General features: G+C 39.9%; 2 protein-coding genes and 1 non-coding gene across 3 annotated transcripts in view; 2 read left to right on the top strand and 1 right to left on the bottom strand.

Moving 5' to 3' along the window:
* The first annotated feature begins 7,178 nt into the window (after positions 1–7,178).
* On the top strand, positions 7,179–10,842 carry LOC149298555 (CAAX prenyl protease 2-like). Its single transcript, XM_089487316.1, has 8 exons — positions 7,179–7,300; positions 8,121–8,223; positions 8,705–8,788; positions 8,874–8,952; positions 9,079–9,246; positions 9,762–9,833; positions 9,935–9,997; positions 10,607–10,842. The coding sequence occupies exons 1-8, from the start codon at positions 7,179–7,181 to the stop codon at positions 10,840–10,842; spliced, it is 927 nt and encodes a 308-aa protein (XP_089343442.1).
* A 5,052-nt stretch (positions 10,843–15,894) lies between these two features.
* The window catches only part of LOC149298553 (serine/threonine-protein kinase D3-like), a 29,053-nt gene continuing 19,503 nt past the window's right edge, over positions 15,895–25,444 (bottom strand). The window contains exons 17-21 of the mRNA XM_089487315.1: positions 23,692–23,777; positions 22,932–23,106; positions 20,114–20,196; positions 16,621–16,734; positions 15,895–15,981 (exon numbers count right to left, since the gene is read on the bottom strand). Coding sequence (XP_089343441.1) covers positions 15,895–15,981; positions 16,621–16,734; positions 20,114–20,196; positions 22,932–23,106; positions 23,692–23,777 — 545 coding nt within the window. The remainder of the gene's footprint in view (positions 15,982–16,620; positions 16,735–20,113; positions 20,197–22,931; positions 23,107–23,691; positions 23,778–25,444) is intronic.
* On the top strand, positions 18,227–18,300 carry TRNAI-AAU (transfer RNA isoleucine (anticodon AAU)). The gene has a single exon. It is a non-coding gene; the product is annotated as a tRNA-Ile (tRNA).

Raw genomic sequence — 25,444 nt, 5'->3', positions numbered from 1 at the left:
CACGCAATGCTGTAGGTGGGACGTAATCTATAGGTTGAGCTTTCTGTCACCAGGGCTTGTGGATGGGGTATACTTGTGGATGGAGAAACAAGGGTCCCTTCAGACAAGCCGTCAGGGGGCTCAACATCTTATATTGTGGTATTCGGTATTAAGACTCATAGTTTTCTAACACTTTGCTTTACATCATAGGACTGCGAGAAACACTCAGCTATAAAAACCATACAGCACATGTTCTTAAAAGCTGCTCGTAACAGAGTTTTGAAAACTAAAGACTGTGACAGTGGCAAAGTAAGTCATTATTGTTGGTTTGTCTCTGAGAGTGCAGAAGATAAGCCGTCCTTCTTTACACTGTTTTAAAACAACAGCCGTGACATAGTGTGTATAGTGTGGGTGAGCCTGGGCCATGCCAGACAATCAGTGCTATATGAAGCTTTGTGGCTAAGCTCATTAATTTGTTCGATCGGCATAGGCTGCATACGAAGTGGTCACGTGAAATAGTGCCAGGCATTTATTTGTTTATTTGGAAAGGTGTGTGAGCGCCAAAACTGAGAGGATTCAGAATTATTGAACAGACTCTAAAAATATTTGTAAAAAGTTCTTGCATTGGATATAGTATATTAATAAATCTAGCTTTAGGCAAAGCATGAGTTAAAATTTATTCTTTTATATACCGTATTGGCTCGGATATAGGCCGCACTTTTCCCCCCCACTTTAAGTCTTTAAAGTGGGGGTGCGGCCTATATTCGGGGTCTAGCGCCCGACGCCCGGGACATGCAGTCCCGGGCGCCGGGCAGGCAGCGGGGTTAGGATACAGATCCCCCGCAGCGGTGCAGGGGACCTGCATCCTACTCCCCGATACGCTCAGACAGCCTCCCCTGCCAGCACTTCCCACGGGGGGGGGTGCCGGCACGGGAGGTTGTCTAAGCGCATCGTGCGGTTGTCTAACCGCACGATGCGTTTTACCTCTGGCCCCCCGCCTGACTTACCGGAGCAGACTCCCGGGTGTCTTGCGGGGCCGGCGGGGGACATCTACGCAATACGCGTAAACAACTTCCGGTGCCGGCACATCCGGCACCGGAAGTTGTATACGCGTATTGCGTAGATGTCCCCCGCCGGCCTCGCAAGATACCCGGGAGTCAGCTCCGGTAAGTCGGGGGGCAGAGGAGGACAGTGGCAGCATATCTCGGGGAGGGAGGAGGACAGTGGCAGCATATCTCGGGGGGGGGGACAGTGGCAGCATATCTCGGGGGGGGGGACAGACAGTGGTAGCATATCTCGGGGAGGGAGGACAGTGACAGCATATCTCGGGGGGGGGCAGAGTGGCAGCATGTTTTTTTGGTGCTTTTTTAAAGAAAAAAACTTTTTCTTTAAAAAAGCACCAAACTTTTAGGGTGCGGCCTATATACGGGGGCGGCCTATATCCGAGCCAATACGGTACTTCAAAATGCATAATGTAACTAACATTTTTTTTTTTATTTATATTACTAAAAAGTGGTGCATAAAGAATAATGTGGTAAACATTCAACAGCACGTGAATCTACCAGAATAATGATTAAAGGTCACTCCAGCCATAACTGAGTGGTCCCTTTGAATGTTTGTGTGGTTCTCCTGGGAGATCCATGGAGGAATTCTGCAGAATCCTCCTACAATCATTTGCCTCTTTTCCCATCCTCCAGCTTTCAGAAGATGTGTTCAGCTAAACACATCTCCTACTGCCTGCTCTCACTGGTTATACTCACCACCAGTAAGCTGGTGTAGCGAGGGTTTTCTGAGAGGGGGTTCCAATGAGACCCCCGTGTGCGTACACAGAAAGTGCTGCTAATGAGTTGAGTGGAAGTGCTTACCTTCTACTGATTGGCTACTTTAAGCATCCAATCAGTGGTGCAAAAATGAAACCTCTGGGTAAGTTGTATTTTTTTCCTACAATTTGAACAATGAGGTTTTTGAAGAGACTGCCTGCTACACTAGATTGTTTCATTAAAAATATTAGGTTCAGCTCAGTGTTAACCTAGGTGTAATATAATGTGGTTAAAATATATAATGGAGGACAATCTATGGCTTATGGGACAATTATTCATTTGTAATATGTACTTTTCCATAAATATATAATATGTATGTATTTGTGTATGGAAACCCTTTCAAAATATTTATTGTGCGCTTCTTTGTTGTGTTTGTTGTATATCAGGAATTGGCAGAAGATAAGCTAGCAGCCCAATGTGGAAAATTCACCATAAACGCAAAGTCTACCAACACATCTGAAAAGCATGGTTGTAATCCAGGTCACGAGACTACATTTTATGCATGCTTGCATCAAATATCATGTTATATAAAGTATTATGACTAAAGAAGCACTGATTCACAAATACTGTATTTTTCTTTCCAGGGGATGGGTGCAGCATTTCCAAACTGGCTGTATACTTTCTGTGTCCCTTTTCTGCATTCTATTTTGGCAAATATGCATTGGTCAGGGCAGGATTGTGCACACTCTGAGCATTGCTGCCTTTGCCATTGTTAGGCAAATGTTAAGAGACATTATATTATTGGACTTATAGCTTTAGCGTGGCCTGGGGCTGACTGGTGTCAGCCTTCCCTTGTTTCTTTTTGTGGTGTCTCCAGCCAGTGTTGGTGTCCTTCTCAGGTACTCCAGGAATGGTCCTACAAAACTCCCATCCAGCAGCACTCAGTCTTCTGTGTAGAAAACAATGTAGCTCTTTGCAAGGACTTTCCATTAGCTTTTCCGAACCTATACACTACAAGAACAGAGAGTAGCTAAACAAGCATTAGGGGGAAACTGTATCTTTTCTACACACCAGAACAATGGGAAAGGTAATAAACAATAAATAACAATGCAAATTAGGCTTTAGAACAAACAAATCAATAAAGAGAGGGACATACACATAATAACCAATTAGGAAAGTACACCTTCGGCACTGAGATAAGGTGGCTTATGAATGGATTTCCCCCTCTCTTGGGGGGAGCGACCAATAGCAGAAGTGCCTGCATTGTCTAAAGTTATCCTATAGGGATGGGTGACCAGTTGGAGAAGCATATGCTCTCTCCATGTTATTCAGTATGGATTGGCCAAGGCAGCCCAATTCAACCTTTATTGTATGCACCCACCCTTTGCTGATCCTCAGACCACCCTCCTCATTCCCACAGCCAGCCGAAAACCTTAAGAGAATAATTTGGAACATCCTGCTTTTAAAATAAACAAGGTTTTCTTAATCATTCCTCAAGGGTTAGAACAACTAGTGCCATTAAACTAGTGCAATACGGGCATTGAAATAATAAGAATATCCTAAACAAGCAGCCGTGATATTTTTTCTGTATTTATTAACTTTCTGTTTATGTCATATTGTTGATCAAACAGCTTCCTTGTATGTTTTCTGAATCATAAATTATTCTTAGGTTGCTCAAATCATCATTTAAAAAAAAGAAGACACGTTAAAGAAACATCAGGAGAAGAATCCTGGCAAGTTGATAAGGTGAATGTGGATGATTTGTTTGAATGCACCGGTAATTTGGAGATTGTTATATGGGGCACCCCAGGTTACTGTTGGCTTTCATACATAATATCAAAAACAATAGTGGCAACTGGTCAGTAACTAAGTCAACTAGTCGATAACTAAGTCAATAATGCTTCTGCTGACAGGGGAGAGTCCAGGCTGTCGATAGACAGGGGCAAGGAATTGGCGGCACTGCAACAATTCAAGTCATACCAGTAGGTCCTAATTGGCTTCTTGCCATGCGTTTTGAGGACGTACAGGTACGTCCTAAGGGGATTAAAAGGCTTAAACATTGCTTGGGTCTGGTCCTTCACAGTCCTCGCACTCTTCCTCATATCCCAGCATGCAAAGACTGCAAGTGAGAAGACCAGACCTATCAACAGCTGCTGGAAAAGGAAAGAGCCTCCTCTTGAGCCTACAAAGCTGTGCAAGCTGGGAGCGGAGTTTAAATGCAGATGCATGTGTAATACATAGAGTTAGTTTTTATATATAAGTGTCAATTATTATTATTTGCATGTGCCCCACGAGATTTCTGAGGGAAAAACAAGGCTTCTGGCTTGTCTGGTGTCTGTAGATGAGTGTTTAATAATGCTTCTACTACCCCTTTATTTATAAGTGTGAACATATATGAGTTTGAGTATATGTAAAAGTGTGTATGTGAAGCTTCCTGTGAAGAGAGAGTTATGGGTGCGGATTATACACATGTACAGTGTATTACGCACAGGTGCATATTATACCCACCGAGATCCTAGGTTAATTGTGGAATATATGTGTTTCTCTGAGATATAAAAAATCTTTTGTTTATAGTTAAATATTAAGAACATTGAACAAATCTAATTCATAAATGTATGATTTCATGTCTAGTTACACAATACAAATACATGGGTTGGGTATTTATGAAATGCTAAGCTCACTAATATACTGACAAAAACATTTTATGAGAAGGGGAAGCTCAATCCAATATTTTCATCTTTTGCCATAGGGAGATGATGATTGGCTCAAAGAAGTGTATAACCTGTCCAACTGGTAAAACAAGAATCACATCTTTCTAGAAGAGTCTGATGTCAAAGTACTAAGCGAATATTTATGCATTATCATCACGGTAATCTCTGCTGTTCAGGTGTCGGGCCCCTTGTGTCTTGTATCCGTGTTGTAGCTTTCTTTGTTTTGCCAGTTTCATCCTCTATCATTATAAGATGTCCCAGCAATCGCAAATTTCGCACGCCTTGTGACACGCAAAGGAAGAGTCCTCGAGTAATATATTGTATCAACCGTCGTTCCTTCAATGAAAATGTGTTTTGTTTCTTATATGGAAGTGTTCCACTTGATATGTTTTGTTATCATTATTTATAATACTTTTTAAGGCGAAATTGCTATTTCCTTTCATATGGTAACCCTTCCTTTCACAAAAAACTATAAGCTGGTACAGCCAATGAGAAACTGTAAATCATTGTACAAATAAATTACAATTGACTTCATTGGTTACTGCTTTCACAAACCGAGTATAAATGACTTAACACAATGCATGTGATAGATTCTTCTTCCTCTCGTTTTGCCATTCCTCAGTGTTCATTCTGTTGTGAAAAGGGTTAATGGTTTTATTTTACACAATGTATTTTATTTCACCCAAAGGTATTTTCTACTGTCCCTGACAGATCCACTCTGGCCCGACAAATGTGTGATCAGATAAAAATTGCAAAACTCATCCATTTTAACTAAATTAAAATAGATTTTTGATGAATTTTGCAAATGTTTTCCTTTTGCGCTTGGGGGGTTCACGTGCGCATGTGCTCCTATGGAGGAGCCTCCACTGCCTGTCACATTCGTAATGTTTTGACACCCCTGGCATTGCTTTTTCCAATCTATGGGGATAACCCCGGCATGCAAAACTCAGCGCAAGGACTAAATATCGCTGAGTGGCACTCTTTGCCGTAGCTTGTTTAACCAAAGCCATAGCTCTCACAACTTTTTTGTCTGGAAGTCTTGTTTACCATATTTCTCTACCCAAAGGAGACAACTTCTGGGAGAAGAATACTGTCTTTTCATCTGCTTCTGGGACCCCCAGTTCCAACAACCTTAACAGGCAGGTGACTATAACCTAGGTAATGCTTAAGGCCATTTAGAAGGAAGTCGCCCAGGTAAAAACACCTAAACTCAATAATTAGTTGGGGTGTTGGCAAACTTTGAGTCATATAGTGTATCGTTGCCATAAGAACACCTGGGTTGGTATTTTTAATTACGCCCAAAGCACAATCAAATGATTAATATTTACCATAACACTCCTTCTTATCCAAAGTATTGTTTACTGCCCTGCCTTCTGGATAAACCCAAATATCCCTTTTCCAATTTTTGGGGATATATAGCCCTACACCATGTGGCTGCATATTGCACCAAAATTAATTTCAAAACAAACAAACTAAAAAATTAAAAAAAACTAATTTTTGTCAAATGTCAAACATTAGGAATCAAAATCCAAAAACAATTCAAGGAAATATAGCCCAAATTGATTTTGCTCATCCTAGTCAAGACTAATAGGACTAAAAGTGAAGCGCTTGATGTATCTAGTTTCCATTAAATGAAATCCATAATGCTACAGAACCAATTAAGACCAGCATAGCATGCCGGTTTACAGAAGTGGGCTAGTCTCTCATTTCATTACATTGCATTTATTTATATAGCGCCAGCAGATTCCGTAGCGCTTTACAATAAGTGGAGTAATTTAGAATCACACACAACGAGAAACTGATACAGAGGGCCCTGCTGTTCCAAGCCTACAATCTAGTCTAATTCAACAAATGTGGACCACCATGTCAAGCTTTAAATTTCTCATACAGCCACCAGGGTGTCTAAAGTAATAATGAATTAAGACTGCATGTACATGACTGGATCCCGTCTGTGCTCCTTGTGTGTATTCCCTTACTGTAAATGTGCTTTGGCCAGCACTGAACAGGGTATATCAATGGCAAAATCTGATTTGGTACACAAGGTAAAAAAAAAAAAAAAAAAAAAAAAAAATTCTTCTATTAAATTGTATTATTACTAATATACAATACAAATATTACTGATTATTCACAACTTTAAAATATTGTCACCAAGCAAATCACTAATTAAAAATACATAGAGGTAACTATTTAAGTTTATGATGGCCCTAGTAACGTGTTGCTATGGTTTTTCTATTGCTCATAGTTCGGTTATAAGAGCCTGCTATTTAAGCTGCATTTTGCCCGAAGTAAAAATGGAGACTCTGCCTATGGCATTTATTAAAAATTCGTTGCCATGACACTCGCTGTGGCAGTCTAAAGTTTGGAATATCCATAGCCTGCATGCACAGCTGTCACGCCGCATTGCAAGCTGTTTCAGTTCCCATATCCATTGCGGAGAGGTTCACGATGGTACGATCCGAAAAATAAGCGAATGACTTTATCAACTTCCACCATCCGTCTGCGCCTTCTCTAGTGTTTAGAACGATTTTCCGAACTGTCATTAAAATGACCAATGAGGAAAGCGGATGCTGCAGCGAATAAAGGAGTAGAAGCGTATATCCAATGAGCGCGTAGAGGTTTCTAGGCCGGCAAATGAAAGTGTGCGGAGCGTTGTTGTGCAGCCAATGATTATGTTACCTGGAACTCGGCGGGTTCTCCCAGGAAGAGAGAGCCGGTCGGTGTGGCAGCCATGTCCGAGGCTCATGGAGGGGGGCAGGCAGGCTGGCTCTGCGGGTTCTCCGTGCTCTGCTGCCTGACGCTAGCCTGCTCTTACGTGGGTAGTTTGTACGTGTGGAAGAGCGAGCTCCCCAGGTGATAAATATAAGCAGAAGGCGGGGTGGGCTGCTGTCAGACATCACTGTGAGAGATGGGTGCTGTAGAGTAAAGGGGTTAGGAGTCCACTGTTTAGCCTGTGAGTGTGATAAGTGGTGTTATGGAGTGTTCGCAAATAAAATGAATTGGTATAGATAGAGTGGGCAGTGATGATTGGGTAGGTGGGCTCTTTGTTATATTATTACTGTATGTTACTGTTATAGCGGTTCTGGATCCCATTCTGAACCACAGGACTATGAGTTATCCAACGATGTCACCGTGCTTGTTACGTGCGCTATTACAAACATCTCAACAGCTTTGTATGGTGTGATAACAAAGTTAACCCGATACATGGAGTTTAATGCTCTGATGGATGACGTCGGGTGTTCGGTTTCTATCAGGGATTACCCTCTGTAGGGTTAACATGCTGCTCCTAATAATTGGGGTGGGTAAGATGATCTATGGTGCGCCACAAGCCAAGACGGGCCGAGTCAGAACCTGACGTTGTCTTGTTGAGTCAAGCCAAACTATCCTGCGATAAAAGAAAAGTTCCCATTGGTCTTGCAAGGATGAAAATCAAAACGAGCGGAGGTTTGAACCAGACTGGCTTTGGCTTGCTCGTCTCCCCTCTTCTGGTGCCAGCACTGGAATGCCCAGCGATGGGTAAGAAGAGAGGAATAATTTGTTTGCAGCACGTAAAACTTTAAAAGCACCCGATTGAAGAATATTATGCATATTTCCGAGCTTTAATAAATAGATTTTTTTTTATTGTTATTATTATTATTATTTTAGTTGAGTCTATTTTAATTTCCCATTTTAGGGACCACCCAGCTGTGATCAAGAGGCGATTCACCAGTGTACTGATTGTGTCCTCCTTGTCTCCTATATTTATTTGTGTTTGGAAACAACTGACCGGCATCAAGGCAAGTAATTGTTAGCGCCTGCTGAAAATGCTAAAATGGGTACATTTGTAACACACCCTTTGCAGATTGATACGTAAGAGAAATATTATATATCCACCAATAAAGTAACCTTAAGACCGGCGCCCAGCACGTGTTTCCTTTTGTTGGAAGGGTCATTCTAAACTGGTATAGGTGGCATTTAGTTCAACTGATTTTGGACCGCACATGTCCTCATTATAAGACGTTCTCTCAGTATGTTGGGAGTTATAACAGTTATATAGCTATGTTGGCTACCGGCTATAATTTATTTCTTATTTTTTAGTTATAATTTCTGTATTCCAATACTGAATGAAGATATAGCAGGCTTAAAGGAAGATTGCGCTTCACTCCGTGTATCATTCAATGTGTGTAAAATCACCAAGGCCTTCCAAATCACGCTGCACCGTGCAAGGTTGATGGAGCGATATGCCAGTTATTGTCACATTTCTTTTCTCATCTTTAGACAGATGCATCTCTACTCTATCTCATGGGTTTCCGCTTTGAGGGAATCATCTCTGCAACAATACTACCTCTGCTCCTCACAATGGTAAACCCGCAATTCTCTTTGAACAAAACCTGAGACTTTAAGACAAACTAGACCTGTCAAAGCCAATTGTCATCTGTATTTACAGATATTATTTCTTGGCCCTCTAGTCCAATTATCTTTGGACTGTCCGTGGGACTTTCTTGATGGTCTAAAAGTGGCTTTGGGTAGGTACTCGTGCATATATTCTTACTCTTAAAACAAAAGGTATTATTTGCATGTTGTTCAGTTGCATTGTGTTGTAAGTGTATAAAAATGTGTCACTTTATATTTTTGTCGCTTTAAAACCACAGATCCCCGTTTCTGGTTGCTCTGTGTGACTGACATGCGTTGGCTTCGCAACCAGGTAATCGCTCCTCTCACTGAGGAGTTGGTGTTTAGAGCCTGCATGCTGCCGATGCTAGTTCCATGTACTGGTCCGGAGACCGCCATTTTTACCTGTCCCTTGTTCTTTGGCGTTGGTGAGTATGCTGAAAACCTTTTTTTTTTTTTTTTTTTTTTTCTTTTTCTTTTTGAGCAGATTGCTTATTTTTTTTTTCTTCACAAATAGAAGATTTTATGAATTTCTGATATTATGCGGAATCAACAGATGAATATGTTAGGTTCACATGTAATCCGGCATTAGCCAGAATCGTGCATATATCGGGAAAATAATGTAAATTTTGCTCCTCCACCCCTTTCCTTACATTTGATCTGATCCAACATCAGCATGGGTTGCAAGTGCTTTGGGGTTTGTAGGTGACTGGTCGAACGTTTACACACGTTCTACATGGGCCTTGTTTCGTTGGCTTCTTTACTCTACTGTGCTCTCCGTTGGGGAGATTTGGCCTGCATCTGTGTATATTGGGCAAAAGCCAGTGCCAATGTCAGCTCTTGTGTTTAGATAGCAAGGCAGGTACATTAAAGCAGCATTTTTCTCAAGATCATATGGTGATATTACGCAACATATTTTATTCTCCTTTGTTTCTTTATCCAGCTCATTTCCATCATGTCATTGAACAGCTGAGGTTTCGCCAGGCAACAGTTATCAGCATCTTCCTTTCAGCTGGTGCGTTGGCATGATATAAGTATTTTGTCCTCCCAATTTATTTTTTATTTTTTGTGTAATATAGCTTCATGAGCTTTTTTTTCTTTTCCATTTAATTGTAGCTTTCCAGTTTTCTTACACCGCAGTGTTTGGCGCATATACAGCTTTTATCTTTTTAAGAACAGGTTAGTATGTTTCATACTCATGGCTAATAGTTGTAAAATTTGCTACATATCATACAAACATGTTGGCTTCGTTTATGCATATTTTCCTTGCATTCATTCATGTTCTGGAAATGCTTTATACGCTGAAACTTGCAAAAACAAAACACAGGTACAGGCCACTTGCTTAGTTTTATATACTGCTTCTTGGTTGCCTGTGTAACTGTGGAAGACACCATGTATATGAAATATTTTATATATAATATTAATATGTGTGATTGCTGTTAGCTATATTAAATAGCTATGATTGCTAGCGCACTCCTATCATGCACCAGCAGCCAATACATGCTAAACCCTGGCTAGCTGCCCACTGTGCTGCCAGCACTGATAAAATGCTGCCCTGCAGGATGGGGTGTGCACATCGCTTACAGCCTCCCTGTGCCATGTCCCCCTTGACCCGCCCAGGGAAAGCAGGAACACAGCAGGGTCACGTGGTGTAAATTCACATGACTCTGCTGGGTTCCTGCTTCCCCTGGGCGGAACAAGAGACGTTGCTCACACTTAATAGTTTACATAATTGGGGATTGCTTATGTGTTTAACATGCTGTTTCTGATGGTGTTTTGTTTGTGTAGGACACCTCGTAGGCCCGGTCCTTTGCCATTCGTTTTGCAACTACATTGGCTTTCCTGCCATTTTCACAGCACTGGACCATCCCCACAGAGCAATCGTTCTTCTTTTTTATATTCTTGGCGTTACGCTTTTCTTTCTGCTGCTCTACCCCATGACTGATCCCACATTGTATGGGCACATACCAGTCTGTCATTTATTGGAGAAAGGATCCACAGGCTATGGCTCCCTATGTTCTTGATTGCACCGGGAACCCAAATTCCATGTATTTACAAAGAAAACAGCGAGTTGATACATCTGGTCGCCCGGGCTTCATTACTTTAACCAATCCTATATGGAATATTTTTCGATCCAATGGAAGTACAGTCTTACTTTATATCACATGAGTGTCATGACCTGATGAAGATGAGTGCTCTGAGAAAGCCAACATTCTTTTTGTTGGTAGCATGGATTTTTTTTCCTCTTTGGACGGTCTGCTAGTAATGGAGGAAGAATATATATTCCGGGTACTGAGAATATTGGACGTTCTCAAATCCAACACTAATCCGGAGGTTTTTCTCACAGCCATTTCTTGTATATTTTTGGAAGAAATTTTATTCCATAGTCTATTTTTGTATACACGGTGTTAACCAGAAATATTTTTAGATTTGTTGGGGACCGTAAGTATTTTCTTGCAGCACAAATGAGTCCCCCCAATTATCTTCACCCAAGACCTTTGTAACACTCTTTAGGACTCCGTGTAGAAAACAGTTGCTTCAGGGAAGCTGAAAACTGATTACTGTATGCAAATCGCCCAAGCACCGGTGCTGTAAGAGTTAGATTTTTTTTTTATTTGATAAAATAAAAAATGGGTAAATATTTTTTGGTAACACATTACACATAAATTCCTTGTAATATATAATACACAAAACGTGTATTCAGAATTAAAGATTTTTTTTCATTTTTAAGCGAGAATCTTGTAATGATCTTGGAAAATCTGACATGTAATAAGCAATACATTTATCCGGGTTCAAATATATGGTTGTTTGCCACGGCACAAACAACAAGGCAGCTTGGTCGCTATTTTCATGGGGCAGAAAGCCGTGTACTTGAAGACGTGAGTGCCTGCTGTACAGGTATATAAACTTGTAAAGAACAAGAATTTGTTTAAAGTATAAATTGTGATCTAATGTAGGGTTTTGGTACAGATAATTTGTTCTACTTGGGGTGGGTCTGTTTTTTTATAGTCGGTAGGAACATTGTTGCTTGCCTTGTGTGCGGTTCAATAAGTATAACCTGTTGTCAGGCTTTGCTCACGCCGTTGACATCTGTGTGTAACTTTCTGTGGTTGTAGAAAGCACCTTTAAATCCCGGGATAGATAACCTTCACCCGTCTGGCTTTCCTTTAACTACTACAGATTCCTCGTCGTATGAAACTCCACTTACACCAGTGGCTTAAAACAATGGGTTTATTAAAATAACAAATGCATATATATGAGTATAAAGAGAAGCGTCTGAAATACAAGGCTCTATGACTCTAACTACACTATGCTAATGACTCTATGTGTGCATGTAAGGATGGGGTGTCCCTGTCACCTTGATGTTATCCTTCCTTCTTTCTTTCTGGTTCTCTCTCTTCTTTGTTGCTCACACAACACCTTTATAGCCACTGTGCCCAAACAGTCCCAGCCAATCATCTTCTGAGTTTTTGTCCAATCATCCTTAGGAAGGCACAATCTTGTACCTGCACCAGCTGCCTGTAGAGACCGCTCTTGTCCATGAAGTTAGATTGCCCCCACAGTGAAGTTGATGGTCCTCAGGGCAAATTCAGGGTGGGTCTCTGGAATGTTGATATTGTCTCCTTTTGTTGTAGGAGAAACACGTGCTTGTCTCCAGCCCAGATACAGTCTCCTGCAGTCCTTGTGTTGTAGGAGATTGTAGATTGTATCTCCTGTTTATTGTTCCCACCTGGTAGAGAGATAGCCCTTTGATGTATTGTGAGTTCCTGGACATTTGGGTTTCGCCACTAGTGTAATTCCTTGAAACTGGTTTACTCAAGAGGAATCCCATTGTTTTGGGAGCCAGCTGTTCTCCTTGGAGATTAATAGTTGACTTATATTTATTACAGTGGTCATAGAATACTTCATATTTTTTTTTTTTTTTTTGGCTAAAACTGTTTGTTTTGGGATCTATTTGTATATGGGTTTTTCTTTGTTTTAGATATAGGTGGCTTAGAACATGTTAGGAGTAATATACTAAATAGCGATGGTTACTGTGCTTTCTGTGTTTATGCTCCGTAATGTTTTGAATTGAGAGGCTTCAAGTGGCTTTGTAAGTACGAGGACCTTCGGGGTATACTTTCCAGGAAGCTGACAATATTCATGTAATATAGCTGCAGGTCCTCTATTAACATAACTAGAGGAAGGCGGTTTACATCCCCCCCCCCTAATCACAACTTTTTGATTGATTTGTCAGATAACTAAAGTGCAAGCAATACTTTTTTCAAGTTTCGGGGGTCCGGGGCTGTGGGTAACCTCTGCTTTCTTATTGATAATACTCTCAATCACCAAAGCTCCTGCTTAATATCCACAAGGGTTTTAGATGCCCCCCCCCAAAAAAAATCAATGCAATGTTTGTTCAGTTAATCCCCTCTTTATTTCTTATTGCACGCGCATGATTAATATACAGAGGATGACAAGGATTTTCTGAAAACATTGATAAATATGACCCATGATTTAATATGAAAAAATATAGAAATAAATGAGTGTATGTATGATATATATATATATATATATATATCATACACACTCATATCTTATATAGAGATAGAGATATATATATATATATATGTGTGTGTGTGTATATATATATCTATCTATATTTTGTATTCCATGTAGTCCCATTAACTAGCCACCACTTGGGTTTCTTAACATGCCAAACATGGCGTGATTGCATAGAATGCAATTATGTGTGCAAAGGGCTAAATATGTGGTGGTACTTGTTTTTATACAACATGTATACGTTTTCTGATCATGGAGTTATGGAAACTTAGACACTGACAGGTTACTGCTATAGAAATTGGTTTTGGGTTTTATGATTGTATGTGCTGTTCCACTACATTCTTCCTAGAAATATTTGGCTAAAGAATTTAAAATTAAAATACACATGATTGCATCTGTTGATACTACTGAGTATAAATACACATTATATTTTTGTTTCCTTGATATTTTGATGAGAAGAGTCCTGTCTGTTCAAATTATAATAATAATGCCATCTTTTGCATTGCGTGATAAGTCTACTCCTTCTCCCTTGTAGTAATTGTGGGTCTGTTTCAGGAAATGAGGTCGAGATGGGGAACAGCCCCAAGGTGTGATTGCACTGTGATGATGCAATTAAGAAACTTCCGAAATTCTTTCACAAGACCCACCATCTTTAGTAAATCTTGGCACAACACAACCGGGTTTCAGTCGCTATTATTTTATTAAGAACCAACATTCTGCATCACTCTCCAACATGAGCTGCAGGGGTCCCGTTATTCAAGATGGTGGTGTGTGCATAATTTGTTGTGTGTGATGCCTATGTATTTTAAATCCTTCCACCCTTCACAGCATACTGCGCCATCGTGAATAGGTGTGCCTACCCACTTGCACCGCTGCTGATCGTTCTGGGAGCAGGCGACTGCTGCGCACCGTTGGCATTGCCCCCTAAGCCCCGGAAGTCCTGCGTTTGCAAGACCATCTAGAAGTATAGGAGCCTCAATTTGATGCTCAACATCAAGTAATGATCAGTAAAAATGAGCGTAGTATGGCATTCTACCATGCCATTAAAAACTGTGTACCTATATGGTCCTAGCTGATCTATACTAAGATCATGTGGCTGGTTGGCAAGAAAACCTTGTCTGATCCTCACTATAAATATGTTTGGCCGGATGGGCTTTTTTGTAGATTTCTATCCACCACCAGCCAGACTGCTAATGTGGATGATAACGGCAGTTCTCAAAAGCCGGTGCAGCAGCAGCGGGGCAAAAGGGTACATTTTATTATTTTTTCCCTTGGGATTGTTTCTTTAGGAAAGATCTCTATTATATGGGCGCACCCTGTGTACGGTTTGAGTGTTATGCAATGTGTTCCAGAAATATAGTTTGAAGAAGAGAATAAAAAATCTGCGCAAAAGAAAATATTAACCGATGCAAAATGTGTGGTGAACAAAATACATAAAATACCGTGGCTAACTTGGGCAGAGATTGGTGGCCGAGTGGCTGCCCGACAAGTGTCCTGATGCTCCTAGTGAAATGTCACGGTTTGTCTGTTAATACTTTCCTTTTTTGTGGCGGTATTTTGGACGGGTAAGCTGCTAAACAATTCCCAACCTGCGCTCGGGAACTAAATACAGTTTTATATACACATCTAAAAGTACCGGTAATATAAAAAAAGTCTTTATTTGCCTTTGAAAAAGGCAAGTTGAAGTCTTAATGCAGGGCAGGTGGAAGTTTGTAAGATCAATGCCATGCGTATGTTTATTTTTATAGCCATTTGGAGGTGTAGTTGTCTTCGTGTGTGTATTATGGATGTATATTTGTATGTGTATTTTAACTTCTTTGGTCTGTAAATATTTTTTATATATGGAAATTTTAAAATAAATGACTGTGTCTCTGTGTGCTGGAATATATGGCTGTAAAAATGTCTGCCTAGGAAACCTAGCGCTCGACTGGAAAGGTACTGAGAGTCTTTCTTCTGTCCAGCTGACAATCTTTTAACTGATTTGCACCCAGTTTTCTGTTTGTGTGTTATACAGGCAGGGTTCATCTTATATCGTCAAAAGAATTTGGTCTAGGGAGGCATTATTGTAATTAAGATTATTCCCTGCTGAAAACAGAATATTTATGCACGCACGCACGCACGCACACACGCACGAAAAAGTATTTGCCCCTTTCCTGATTTCTTCTGTTTTTCCTCGTTTGCTTTTCCTTATTTGAATGTTTCAGATCATTCAACTGCTGTTAGTATAAGAGAAAGACAATGCGCGTTGGAGCTTTTAAAATGATCATTTCATTTATTGAAAGAGTTAATCAAGACCTGTATCACCTGTGCGAAAAAGTAAACCAGAATGGAGGTGCAAGTTTTTGGAAAGGAATTCATTCCACGAGCATTAAAGACCAAAGAAAAGCAAAAAGTAATCTCTACTCAAAATTAATCGACCATCAGGTTTAACATAACTCCAGAAGAACAGCCGATTAATAATCATTTACTCAACCTGAACCCTTGCAAATGTTAAGCAGAATCAGACAAAATTTGAAGTCATAGCATCAAAAATGTCATTTAACGGGGACGCATTCTTTCTTTGACATGGTAGTGGATGGTACCCATGGGACGTGGTAGATCTGAAACCTACATTGTATTTTCTGCAAAATAAGAGAAATGGGCAAGTTAGGAGTGAACTTTGACTAAAGAATCCAATTGTCCCATTAAATGGAAACTAGTTCTTTATATAAGAGCTTTGATTCGTGTCGAGGAAAAATAACAATCTTATAATACCATACCCCTAAAAACAAAATCAACCTGTTACTCAGGTCTACTTCCAGCATGTATCATAATAAACGCACTTTGGGAAGAGGCGTGAGTGGAAATACCCCACCCTGTAAAATGTCTGTAGTGTTAGAGGTTGAGCTCCTTATCTCGAGGACGGTAACTCACATTGGGAGTCGAGGTTCCATGATATAATATGTCGCGGGCGGCACCGATTATGGATTGCTGCTCTAGGTCAGGCCGCGGGCAGCACCCATGATTACTACTAGAAAATCATGCCCACCACTGAGCGGGTGATGATGCGGCCATAGAAGTCCGATTCTTGTATAGAATACAACCGATGTAAATAAAAGGTAAATGCACACTGTCCACTGACAAGACCAAGTCATCAAAAACATGCAGCAGCAGATACCGTGCATATCAGTCATATGTGAGATAATTAGTATAATAATGACATCATATGATACTTTAAGCTAGTTTTTACATGCCTGCCCAACAACATAAAGTCACCTTACCTTCAGCTGCTTTTTGCTTTGCAAGGAACAGTTCGCAATAGGCTTGTTGTCACTCTTGCGGCATACGGTGCTTCCAAGGATCATATTAAGCTTGTAATTCATTCCAGCCACCACCTTTATGAATACAAGATCATACATAACAGGTGAATTTACTCTATACGCCCTTAAAAAAGTGGTGTGTTCTTTATGCTATATTACTCAAGGGCCACACCAACCAGGAATACTCCTAGGGTGAAATTGTTCTGGTTGGAGTATGCTAACTCAGGAGAAACGTATCAAGGTGTTTGATTAATGATGATGAATAAGACTTGTGCATTTAAAATGCTATGTGCGATCCTTCTCGTAAAGATAAAAGCCACACATATATAGAATAAATGTATGTTACGGTGCAATTATCAGAGTACAGTCATTTATAATTTTAAATGCTATAAAACGGCCTCACCAAAGAATATGGAAGTATTTTATGCATATTTTAGAATAAAAGTTTCATGGGTTATGGAGAAGCTGCAGCTCCCTCAAATGGTTTTTTTTAATTTGAAAAAGATAATAAAAAAATAAATAAATAAATAAACTCCTTACATCCCATTGTCCTAACAACATCTAAAAAGGTATAACCCCCTTGCCCCCCTTCACAACTCCCAAACCAGTTAAGCCATAAGTATGAAAATATATAAAAAATTAGGGGGGGGGTTCCCCTAATTTTCTCTAGTTTTTACTAAATTTCTCACCCTAAATTTTCAGCTAATTATGGTATCAAAAGAAAGCTCTATCCCTCGTTGAAAACAATATCTATCGCAGGAAAAGAGAATAATCGCTGAACCGACATACCGCAAAATTGCTAAGGGACTTGAGCTACCAAAACCCCCCGGGACTGAAGGGGTTAAAGCATTTGTTGTTACATTAAACATTATTGTTTCTGTCATATTTTATATACAGACTCTAAGAAAGGGTAATAAATAAATAAAGATAATAATGACAGTCGCGCTGTCACACGTTAGGCTGGTTGTCACACGTTAGGCTGGTTGTCACACGTTAGGCTGGTTGTCCGGGTACCTGTTGTTCGGCCCCTAGAAGCTGCACCATCCTGTACAAGGTGTTGTCGGAGCTTTCTTTGTTGTACGTCTCCACGCCGAAAGCCGCCATCTGTTGCACCGAAGGACTTGTCAAGTCTGCCGGCGACCACCCGCCAACAATCCCCCCGGGCAAGCAGAGCGCCCCGTCCCAGCACAGGCAGCAGGCGAGCAGGAAACACGCACCACGGGACAGCATAGTGCAGCAAGAACTGCCGGATTGACAGCAGGTACAGCAGGTAACCGTGCAGAGGGGCGGCACGGGGGGAGGGGGCGGGTCATTCTGCTCGCAGCCAATAGGTTCCAAGTATTCATTTTAGGGACAACTGAGAAACACCCCGACTATTCATAGAGCTGTAGTCGGGCGCAAAACTAACTTTATGCCCTCTATGCAACTTCCGAATGTTTAGTTTTAAAACGAAATAAACATCAGCAGCTCCACAATTCGGTTGCGTCATAAAGTAACTTGTGGAGAATTGAATTCCAAAGTAGTAAATATGAGAGTTCTATGCAGTTCTGGCCGGAGTTTCCTCATCGGCCGGTTAGCTCAGTTGGTTAGAGCGTGGTGCTAATAACGCCAAGGTCGCGGGTTCGATCCCCGTACGGGCCAGCGTTTTATTTTTTTACCCCTGACTGCATATGACACTTGATATTGTAATTTTAATGGAGGAGATTGTTGTCATAATAATATAACAGAGAGGATATGGAAATAATTATAATTTTTGCAGGTATGAGTGGAACAGTTAAAGACACATTGGTTTTGTATTTCTAGCTGTCTTTGAACTACACAGTCCCTGCCTTCCTGATTGATGCCTTTTTTCAGTGAAAATAACTTTAATTTACCTAAAAAAAAAAAACAACCCACCTAATCTATTAAACCAAACTTTCTTTACCTTGTTTAGAGTCAGGGTTTCTCCCTCAGACTTCTGAGAGCATCTTGTATAGAAAATCTATGCATCTACCTGACACACTTTTTAACATTTTTATCCACATGCGACCCAAAAAAATGGATTTAAACAAACAATGCTAAAAGATGTAGTAGAAAGTCTTTTAGTAAATACATTAAACCGGCCAAATCGTTTTGCCATAAATAAAATTGACTAATAATATTTTTTTAAAAAACATTGGCCACGAGAACTAAGTACAGTATATTTTCAGCTGTTTTCTGTGATGTGATTTACCATAATTACCTCTAGGTGGCACTGTTGCACAAAACTCTATCTACAGTGGGATATGTGGCCCCCTTAAGCATTCCTATACATTAAAATGTGGATACAACAGCCACAGCACTTATTCAAAGGACCGTGTATAATTGTCCACAGTACAGTATATATGAAAAGTGTATTTTAGCAGAGAAACAGTACTGCACATTGACGTTCTCCATTCAAAGTTTGCAAGGAGCTTGTACCACCAAGTGAGGCATCACCAAGCCCTAACGTCCACCATTGAGTATTATGACAACTCTGTTCATAAGAAGACTTGGCCACTAAACTACAAACCTAGCTAGCTGTTCATCCTGGCTTTGTTATGTCGCTGTAAGAGGGCATTAATAATTGTGGTAAGTTAGCATTGGGCAATGGCCACCACATAGAATCTGCAGAAAGTCTTTGTTCTTCAACTGTTTCTGGCAAGTTTCTAGCTCCACAAGGAGGCTGCTGGAAACCTACAAAGCTCTTCTACCCAATTTGATTTAGCCGCGTTCTCCTGACCTTTCTTAAGTCTAAGTTTCATGATTTTCTACTTGTTGGGTTCATAGTAGTGACCCCCGGAGAGTTCCCAGGTATGGTTATATCTTGTTTTCCCATTGTACTGCGCCATGGAATATGATGATGCTATACAAACCAATAATAATAATGATTATAATTTTGGAAATACTATACAACTACAACAGACGTTTATAGAATGTACATTATGCACATATGTAATGGATATTTAGTTAAGAAATCCTTATTTTATGTGGCCTAAAGAACACCTTTAGCCCCAACTAAAGTGGACGTACTCCTACTCCCATCACAATGACCTTTTTTCTTTAAGATTTGGATTGGTTTGGTTTTGATATATATATATGTATATTTATATATATATATATATATATATATATATATATATATACACACACTCACTGGCCACTTTATTAGGTACACCTGTTCAATTGCTTGTTAACAAATAGCTAATCAGCCAATCACATGGCAGCAACTCAATGCATTTAGGCATGTGGGCGTGGTGAAGACAACTTGCTGAAGTTCAAACCGAGCATCAGAATGGGAAAGAAAAGGGATTTAAGGGGTCAGAGGAGAATGGTAACTCAAATAACCACTCGTTACAACCAAGGTATGCAGAATACCATAATCTAAACGCACAGCACATCGAACCTTGAACTGCGTGATGCCATCGTGTCCATATTAATATAATGGGATACCTACCTTAAAGTAGGTATCTATGACAAGCTCAACTTCTTCTGTAAAAAATATATAGTTGGCATGTTTCTTCCAAGTATAATTCATTTCTATTTGTGAATTAAATAATAAATTATTATAACCTCTTAATATTTTTTAATAGAGGATTATAACCACAGAAACCAAAAATCTCATCCAGGGATGACAGGAAGCTAAAGTTATACAGTACCTATAACTAAGGCTAGCGTTGTGCCCGGTCACACATTTTTGCCCAACCTAAAGGTGGTCATTCTGCAGTGTATTTTATATAGTCCAAATGTTCTCACTTTAGACATTGCCCAGATATTTTTTAGATTCCATACGAAATGCAACACTCCTGTTGGCTGTGTCAGTGTACGTTCCTTTACCATACATCTCCTTAATGCAGAAAAATGCATGATATCCCAGTTCTGGAAAACAGATAAGACTCCCTTATTTAGGGATTGGGTGCATAGGGTGGAAGAGACCACAGAGGTTGACAAACCAGTTAAGGAAGCCTTGGACCAGTATACAGCTTACATGGCAACTTGGCTTGGGTGGCTCGAGTTTACATGCTTCAAAGCATTCAAAATCCTCACGGCCTCCTTGAGTGCTGTCATGCTTCTTCCCACCCTTCTTTTTTTATTTCTCTTGTCCATACGTAAGGGTTGGGACATTGGGTGGGCATAGGCATGTTGAGGGTCACAGCTCGAGTCCTTTCCTACATGGATTGTCATTTAGATCCTGCTTTGATTGTTCTGATACTCTTTTTGTATACACATTTATTTCGCTTCCCCCTCTGTGCTTCCCCCCTTATCTTGTTAAACTTTATAATAATTCTCAGCAAACATTCTCAATAAACTTTTATTTACAATAAATAAATAAGACAATTAACCTAGGCAACTGTCATTATGGCCCACACTCAATATACAGGTAACGTTACAAAGAAGGATTAGGCAAGCATTTAATTCAGCAGTAGAAAAATAAAATTAGATATATTTTCTGTAAAACTGTTGTGACCACTAATGGTCATTAAACGACTACAATATAGTCTAGCCCATCTTGACCTTCCAAACAACTAACACTTTAAATAAAATGGTGACCATCATTTTAATGTAAGGAATGATTGGACAGGTAGCAGTAAATTCACAAGTCGCATGCGCTGCCGGGAGCATATTTATTCCAACTTTGGGGCATCTTGTTAAACAAAATTACACTTTATGTTAATATAGAGCAGAGCCGGCCCTTACAGGGGCACCAAATTGCTTGTTCATGCATTTTCTTTCTGGCGCCAGTATGTGCCGATCTGTGTGCTGTATGAAGCAGTATTCTGATAGTACCGATGCAGTTTTCCACCTTAATAACTGCTGCATTCTTTTCTAGGTGTTTATTTCATTATAAACCATAATAGGTAATTGTAATATATCACAATAATGTATCATTCTATTTAATATGAAACATTCCATGGCTGAGATAGATAATTTTATTTCATCAATATAACCACAAAATATATATTTCTTAAGAAGATAAAGTGTGAAAGCTAGATAGAACTAACTATATTTGTACATGAACCAAAATCATTATCTTTCATGATCATACTTCACAATATATGTATAAGTAGTATGATAATAAATTCAATAATTATGAAAGGAAAGAACAACAACTGGGAGAGGAGAAAGAAAAACTTTTTTACACGGTAAAACACGGGTATATGACTGCATATAAACAAACGCAATGCCATCAGAGACCAAAGTTCTTAGCATTTGTGGGAGGCTACCTCTCTTATTTTAATATAAACAATTAATTGTAATTAATATTATTAGCCAAAAAGATAAAACGACTCAGATTTAAATAGTGTATCAGTATTTTCTAGCCACTTTGTGTTTTGAGACGTTCCCAAAATTTTGGTCCTTGAGTAGGTTGTCTTTGCTGTGAATAATTGTGTAATAAATATAAGTCAACTATTAATCTCCAAGGACAACAGCTGGATCCCAACACAATGGGATTCCTCTTGAGTAAACCAGTTTCAAGGAATTACACTAGTGGCAAAACCCAAATGTCCAGGAACTCACAATACATCAAAGAGCTATCTCTCTACCAGGTGGGAACAATAAACAGGAGATACAATCTACAATCTCCTACAACACAAGGACTGCAGGAGACTGTATCTGGGCTGGAGACAAGCATGTGTTTCTCCTACAACAAAAGGATTGCAGGAGACTGTATCTGGGCTGGAGACAAGCATGTGTTTGTCCTACAACAAAAGGAGACAATATCAACATTCCAGAGACCCACCCTGAATTTGCCCTGAGGACCATCAACTTCACTGTGGGGGCAATCTAACTTCATGGACAAGAGCGGTCTCTACAGGCAGCTGGTGCAGGTACAAAATTGTGCCTTCCTAAGGATGAGTGGACACAAACTAAGAAGATGATTGGCTGGGACTGTTTGGGCACAGTGGCTATAAAGGTGTTGTGTGAGCAACAAAGAAGAGAGAGAACCAGAAAGAAAGAAGGAAGGATAACATCAAGGTGACAGGGACACCCCATCCTTACATGCACACATAGAGTCATTAGCATAGTGTAGTTAGAGTCATAGAGCCTTGTATTTCAGACGCTTCTCTGTATACTCATATATATGCATTTGTTATTTTAATAAACCCATTGTTTTAAGCCACTGGTGTAAGTGGAGTTTCATACGACGAGGAATCTGTAGTAGTTAAAGGAAAGCCAGACGGGTGAAGGTTATATATCCCGGGATTTAAAGGTGCTTTCTACAAATTCTTCAACAAAAAAAGAGAAGGGGAATTGAATAATTCACCCCTGACCTTCGTCTTCCTCTTCGGTTTCATCAAATTGTGGGCCCACGACAAAGTGCTGTGGGTATACAAAACCACATTCTTCCGCAAACTTCTGCCAACGGGCATCGTCACTCTCATGGGTGATGTATCTGTGGCCTACCCTTGTCTCTAACTCACGAAGATCCAACCAGGTCTGGAAGTCCTTAAGTAAGGTAAACATACCAGTTTAGTAAGTAAAAAACTGAAAATGACCAGTAGTAACTTAACATCATTAGGTGGATTGTGACTTATTGCGAGTTTGCAGGATACTTGCATTATTAACCTCTTGATACCACTATGCATTGTGTAGAATCTGGAGGGTCATTTACCCTGGAGGTTTAATAATAATATTTGTGTGCCCGCATTCATGTAACGGTATTGTATGGAGTAACTAGTCTTTGGAGGTGAAGATTTTATGGAACCAGTTATAAGCACATCTAATGTATACAATCCATACTACCTGTATGTAGGGAGTGATGTTACTATTAACCAGAAATTACCATAGGTAGAGTTTATTATTGTTTTACAGAAGATTAAATCCCTGGAAAGTAACTTTTAGATCCAAGCTCTTAGCTAGCAGTTTCATGCACTGGCTAGGGTTAAAGAGTATATGTATTAAGCCTACACTATCACTTTGTAAGTGTAAACATTTTTAATGTTCCCAAAAAACATTTGAATTATGAAGGTAAACCCTGGCCATCTGACAGATCAATCAAATACTGAGAAAGAACAAATGTAAAATACATGCCTGCATCCAGGGATGACTGAGAGCTTTGCTGACACTGAACCGCTTTCTGATTTTCACTTGCAGCAAACTGTTAATAAGTGCAATTGCTAAAAAAAAAAAAAAAAAAAAAAAAAAAAAAAAAAGCAAAACAAAATCAAACAGATTACTGGCATAATTAAATCCACCACTACGTTGTATCATCAGCTTGCACTGTAGTTAACCCTCTTTCATTGCTTTGGCAAACCTTTTATGGACTGCTACATTGGTCGAAAACAATTTCAGTGAGCACCGTTTCTAATAATTCATGATGCATTATTTTGCTGCAGAAAGCTCCCAGATGCTGGTATTACCTTAAGGTTGCAAAAAACACAAATATTGACAGAGTGACATCTAAATATAACATTTCAAAACCTTGTTGACATTGGTGAATCATGCTGTATATAATGAGGAGGAGTCTGAATACTTCCGTACAAAGACAAATATAAATAGAAACATAGAAACACAATAAAAATGAGCAGAATTAGGCCTGTCTAAGTCTTCTCATTTTTATTGATCCTTGATTCGGGATAGTCTTATGCCTATCCTATGTATGTTTAAATTGCCACACGCAGTGTATGTGTATAAATGTGTTTATGGGCTGGTATGTGTTAAGGCAGTGTATGTGTATTTATGGGCAGGTGTGTGCAAAGGCAGTGTGTGTGGGGGGCAGTCCTGTGTAAGGGCAGTGTATGTGTATATGTGTGTTTATGGGCAGGTGTGTGTGAGCAGTAGTGTGTAAGGGCAGTGTATGTGTATATGTGTGTTTATGGGCAGGTGTGTGCAAAGGCAGTGTGTGTGGGGGGCAGTCCTGTGTAAGGGCAGTGTATGTGTATATGTGTGTTTATGGGCAGTCGTGTGTAAGGGCAGTGTATGTGTATATGTGTGTTTATGGGCAGTCGTGTGTAAGGGCAGTGTATGTGTATATGTGTGTTTATGGGCAGTCGTGTGTAAGAGCAGTGTATGTGTATATGTGTGTTTATGGGCAGTCGTGTGTAAGGGCAGTGTATGTGTATATGTGTGTTTATGGGGAGTTGTGTGTAAGGGCAGTGTATGTGTATATGTGTGTTTATGGGCAGTCGTGTGTAAGGGCAGTGTATGTGTATATGTGTGTTTATGGGCAGTCGTGTGTAAGGGCAGTGTATGTGTATATGTGTGTTTATGGGGAGTCGTGCGTAAGGGCAGTGTATGTGTATATGTGTGTTTATGGGCAGTCATGTATAAGGGCAGTGTGTGGGCAGTCGTGTGTAAGGGCAGTATATATGTGTATGTGTGTTTATGGGCAGGTGTGTGTGTGGGCAGGTGTGTGTGTGGGCAATGTAAGTGTATTTGTGTGTTTATAGGCAGTGTGTAAGGGCAGTGTATGTGTGTGTTTATAGGCAGGTGTGCGTAAGGGCAGTGTAAATAAAATAGCCTCTGTAAAAATAGCTGGGGGGGCACAATTTTTCATTCTTGCCTCAGGCACAAAAAGAGCTAGCTACGTCTCTGCTCCTCTAGGAAACTAAAATCGAGTTTATTCATTTAATTGTGGGAGTTTGCAGGAGTTTGTGGAAAAGTTGATATTGACCTAACTAAGAATTATGAAGAGTCAATGTCTGGGAGTGCCTCCGGTAAAAGGACTTAATTTGTACAAGATAATGCATATTATATAGATCAGTGAGATTTACCAAAAGTTATATAAACTACCACATAAACGTCATATAAACCAATTGAATGTTGATGCCTCCCATATGAGGAC

Source organism: Sceloporus occidentalis, unplaced genomic scaffold, assembly GCF_023333645.1.
Source record: "Sceloporus occidentalis isolate IW3139 unplaced genomic scaffold, rSceOcc1.0.p SCAF_32, whole genome shotgun sequence".
Classification (NCBI taxonomy): domain Eukaryota; kingdom Metazoa; phylum Chordata; class Lepidosauria; order Squamata; family Phrynosomatidae; genus Sceloporus; species Sceloporus occidentalis.
Note: the sequence above shows the minus strand (reverse complement) of the source record. Positions and strands in the feature narration are given on the sequence as shown.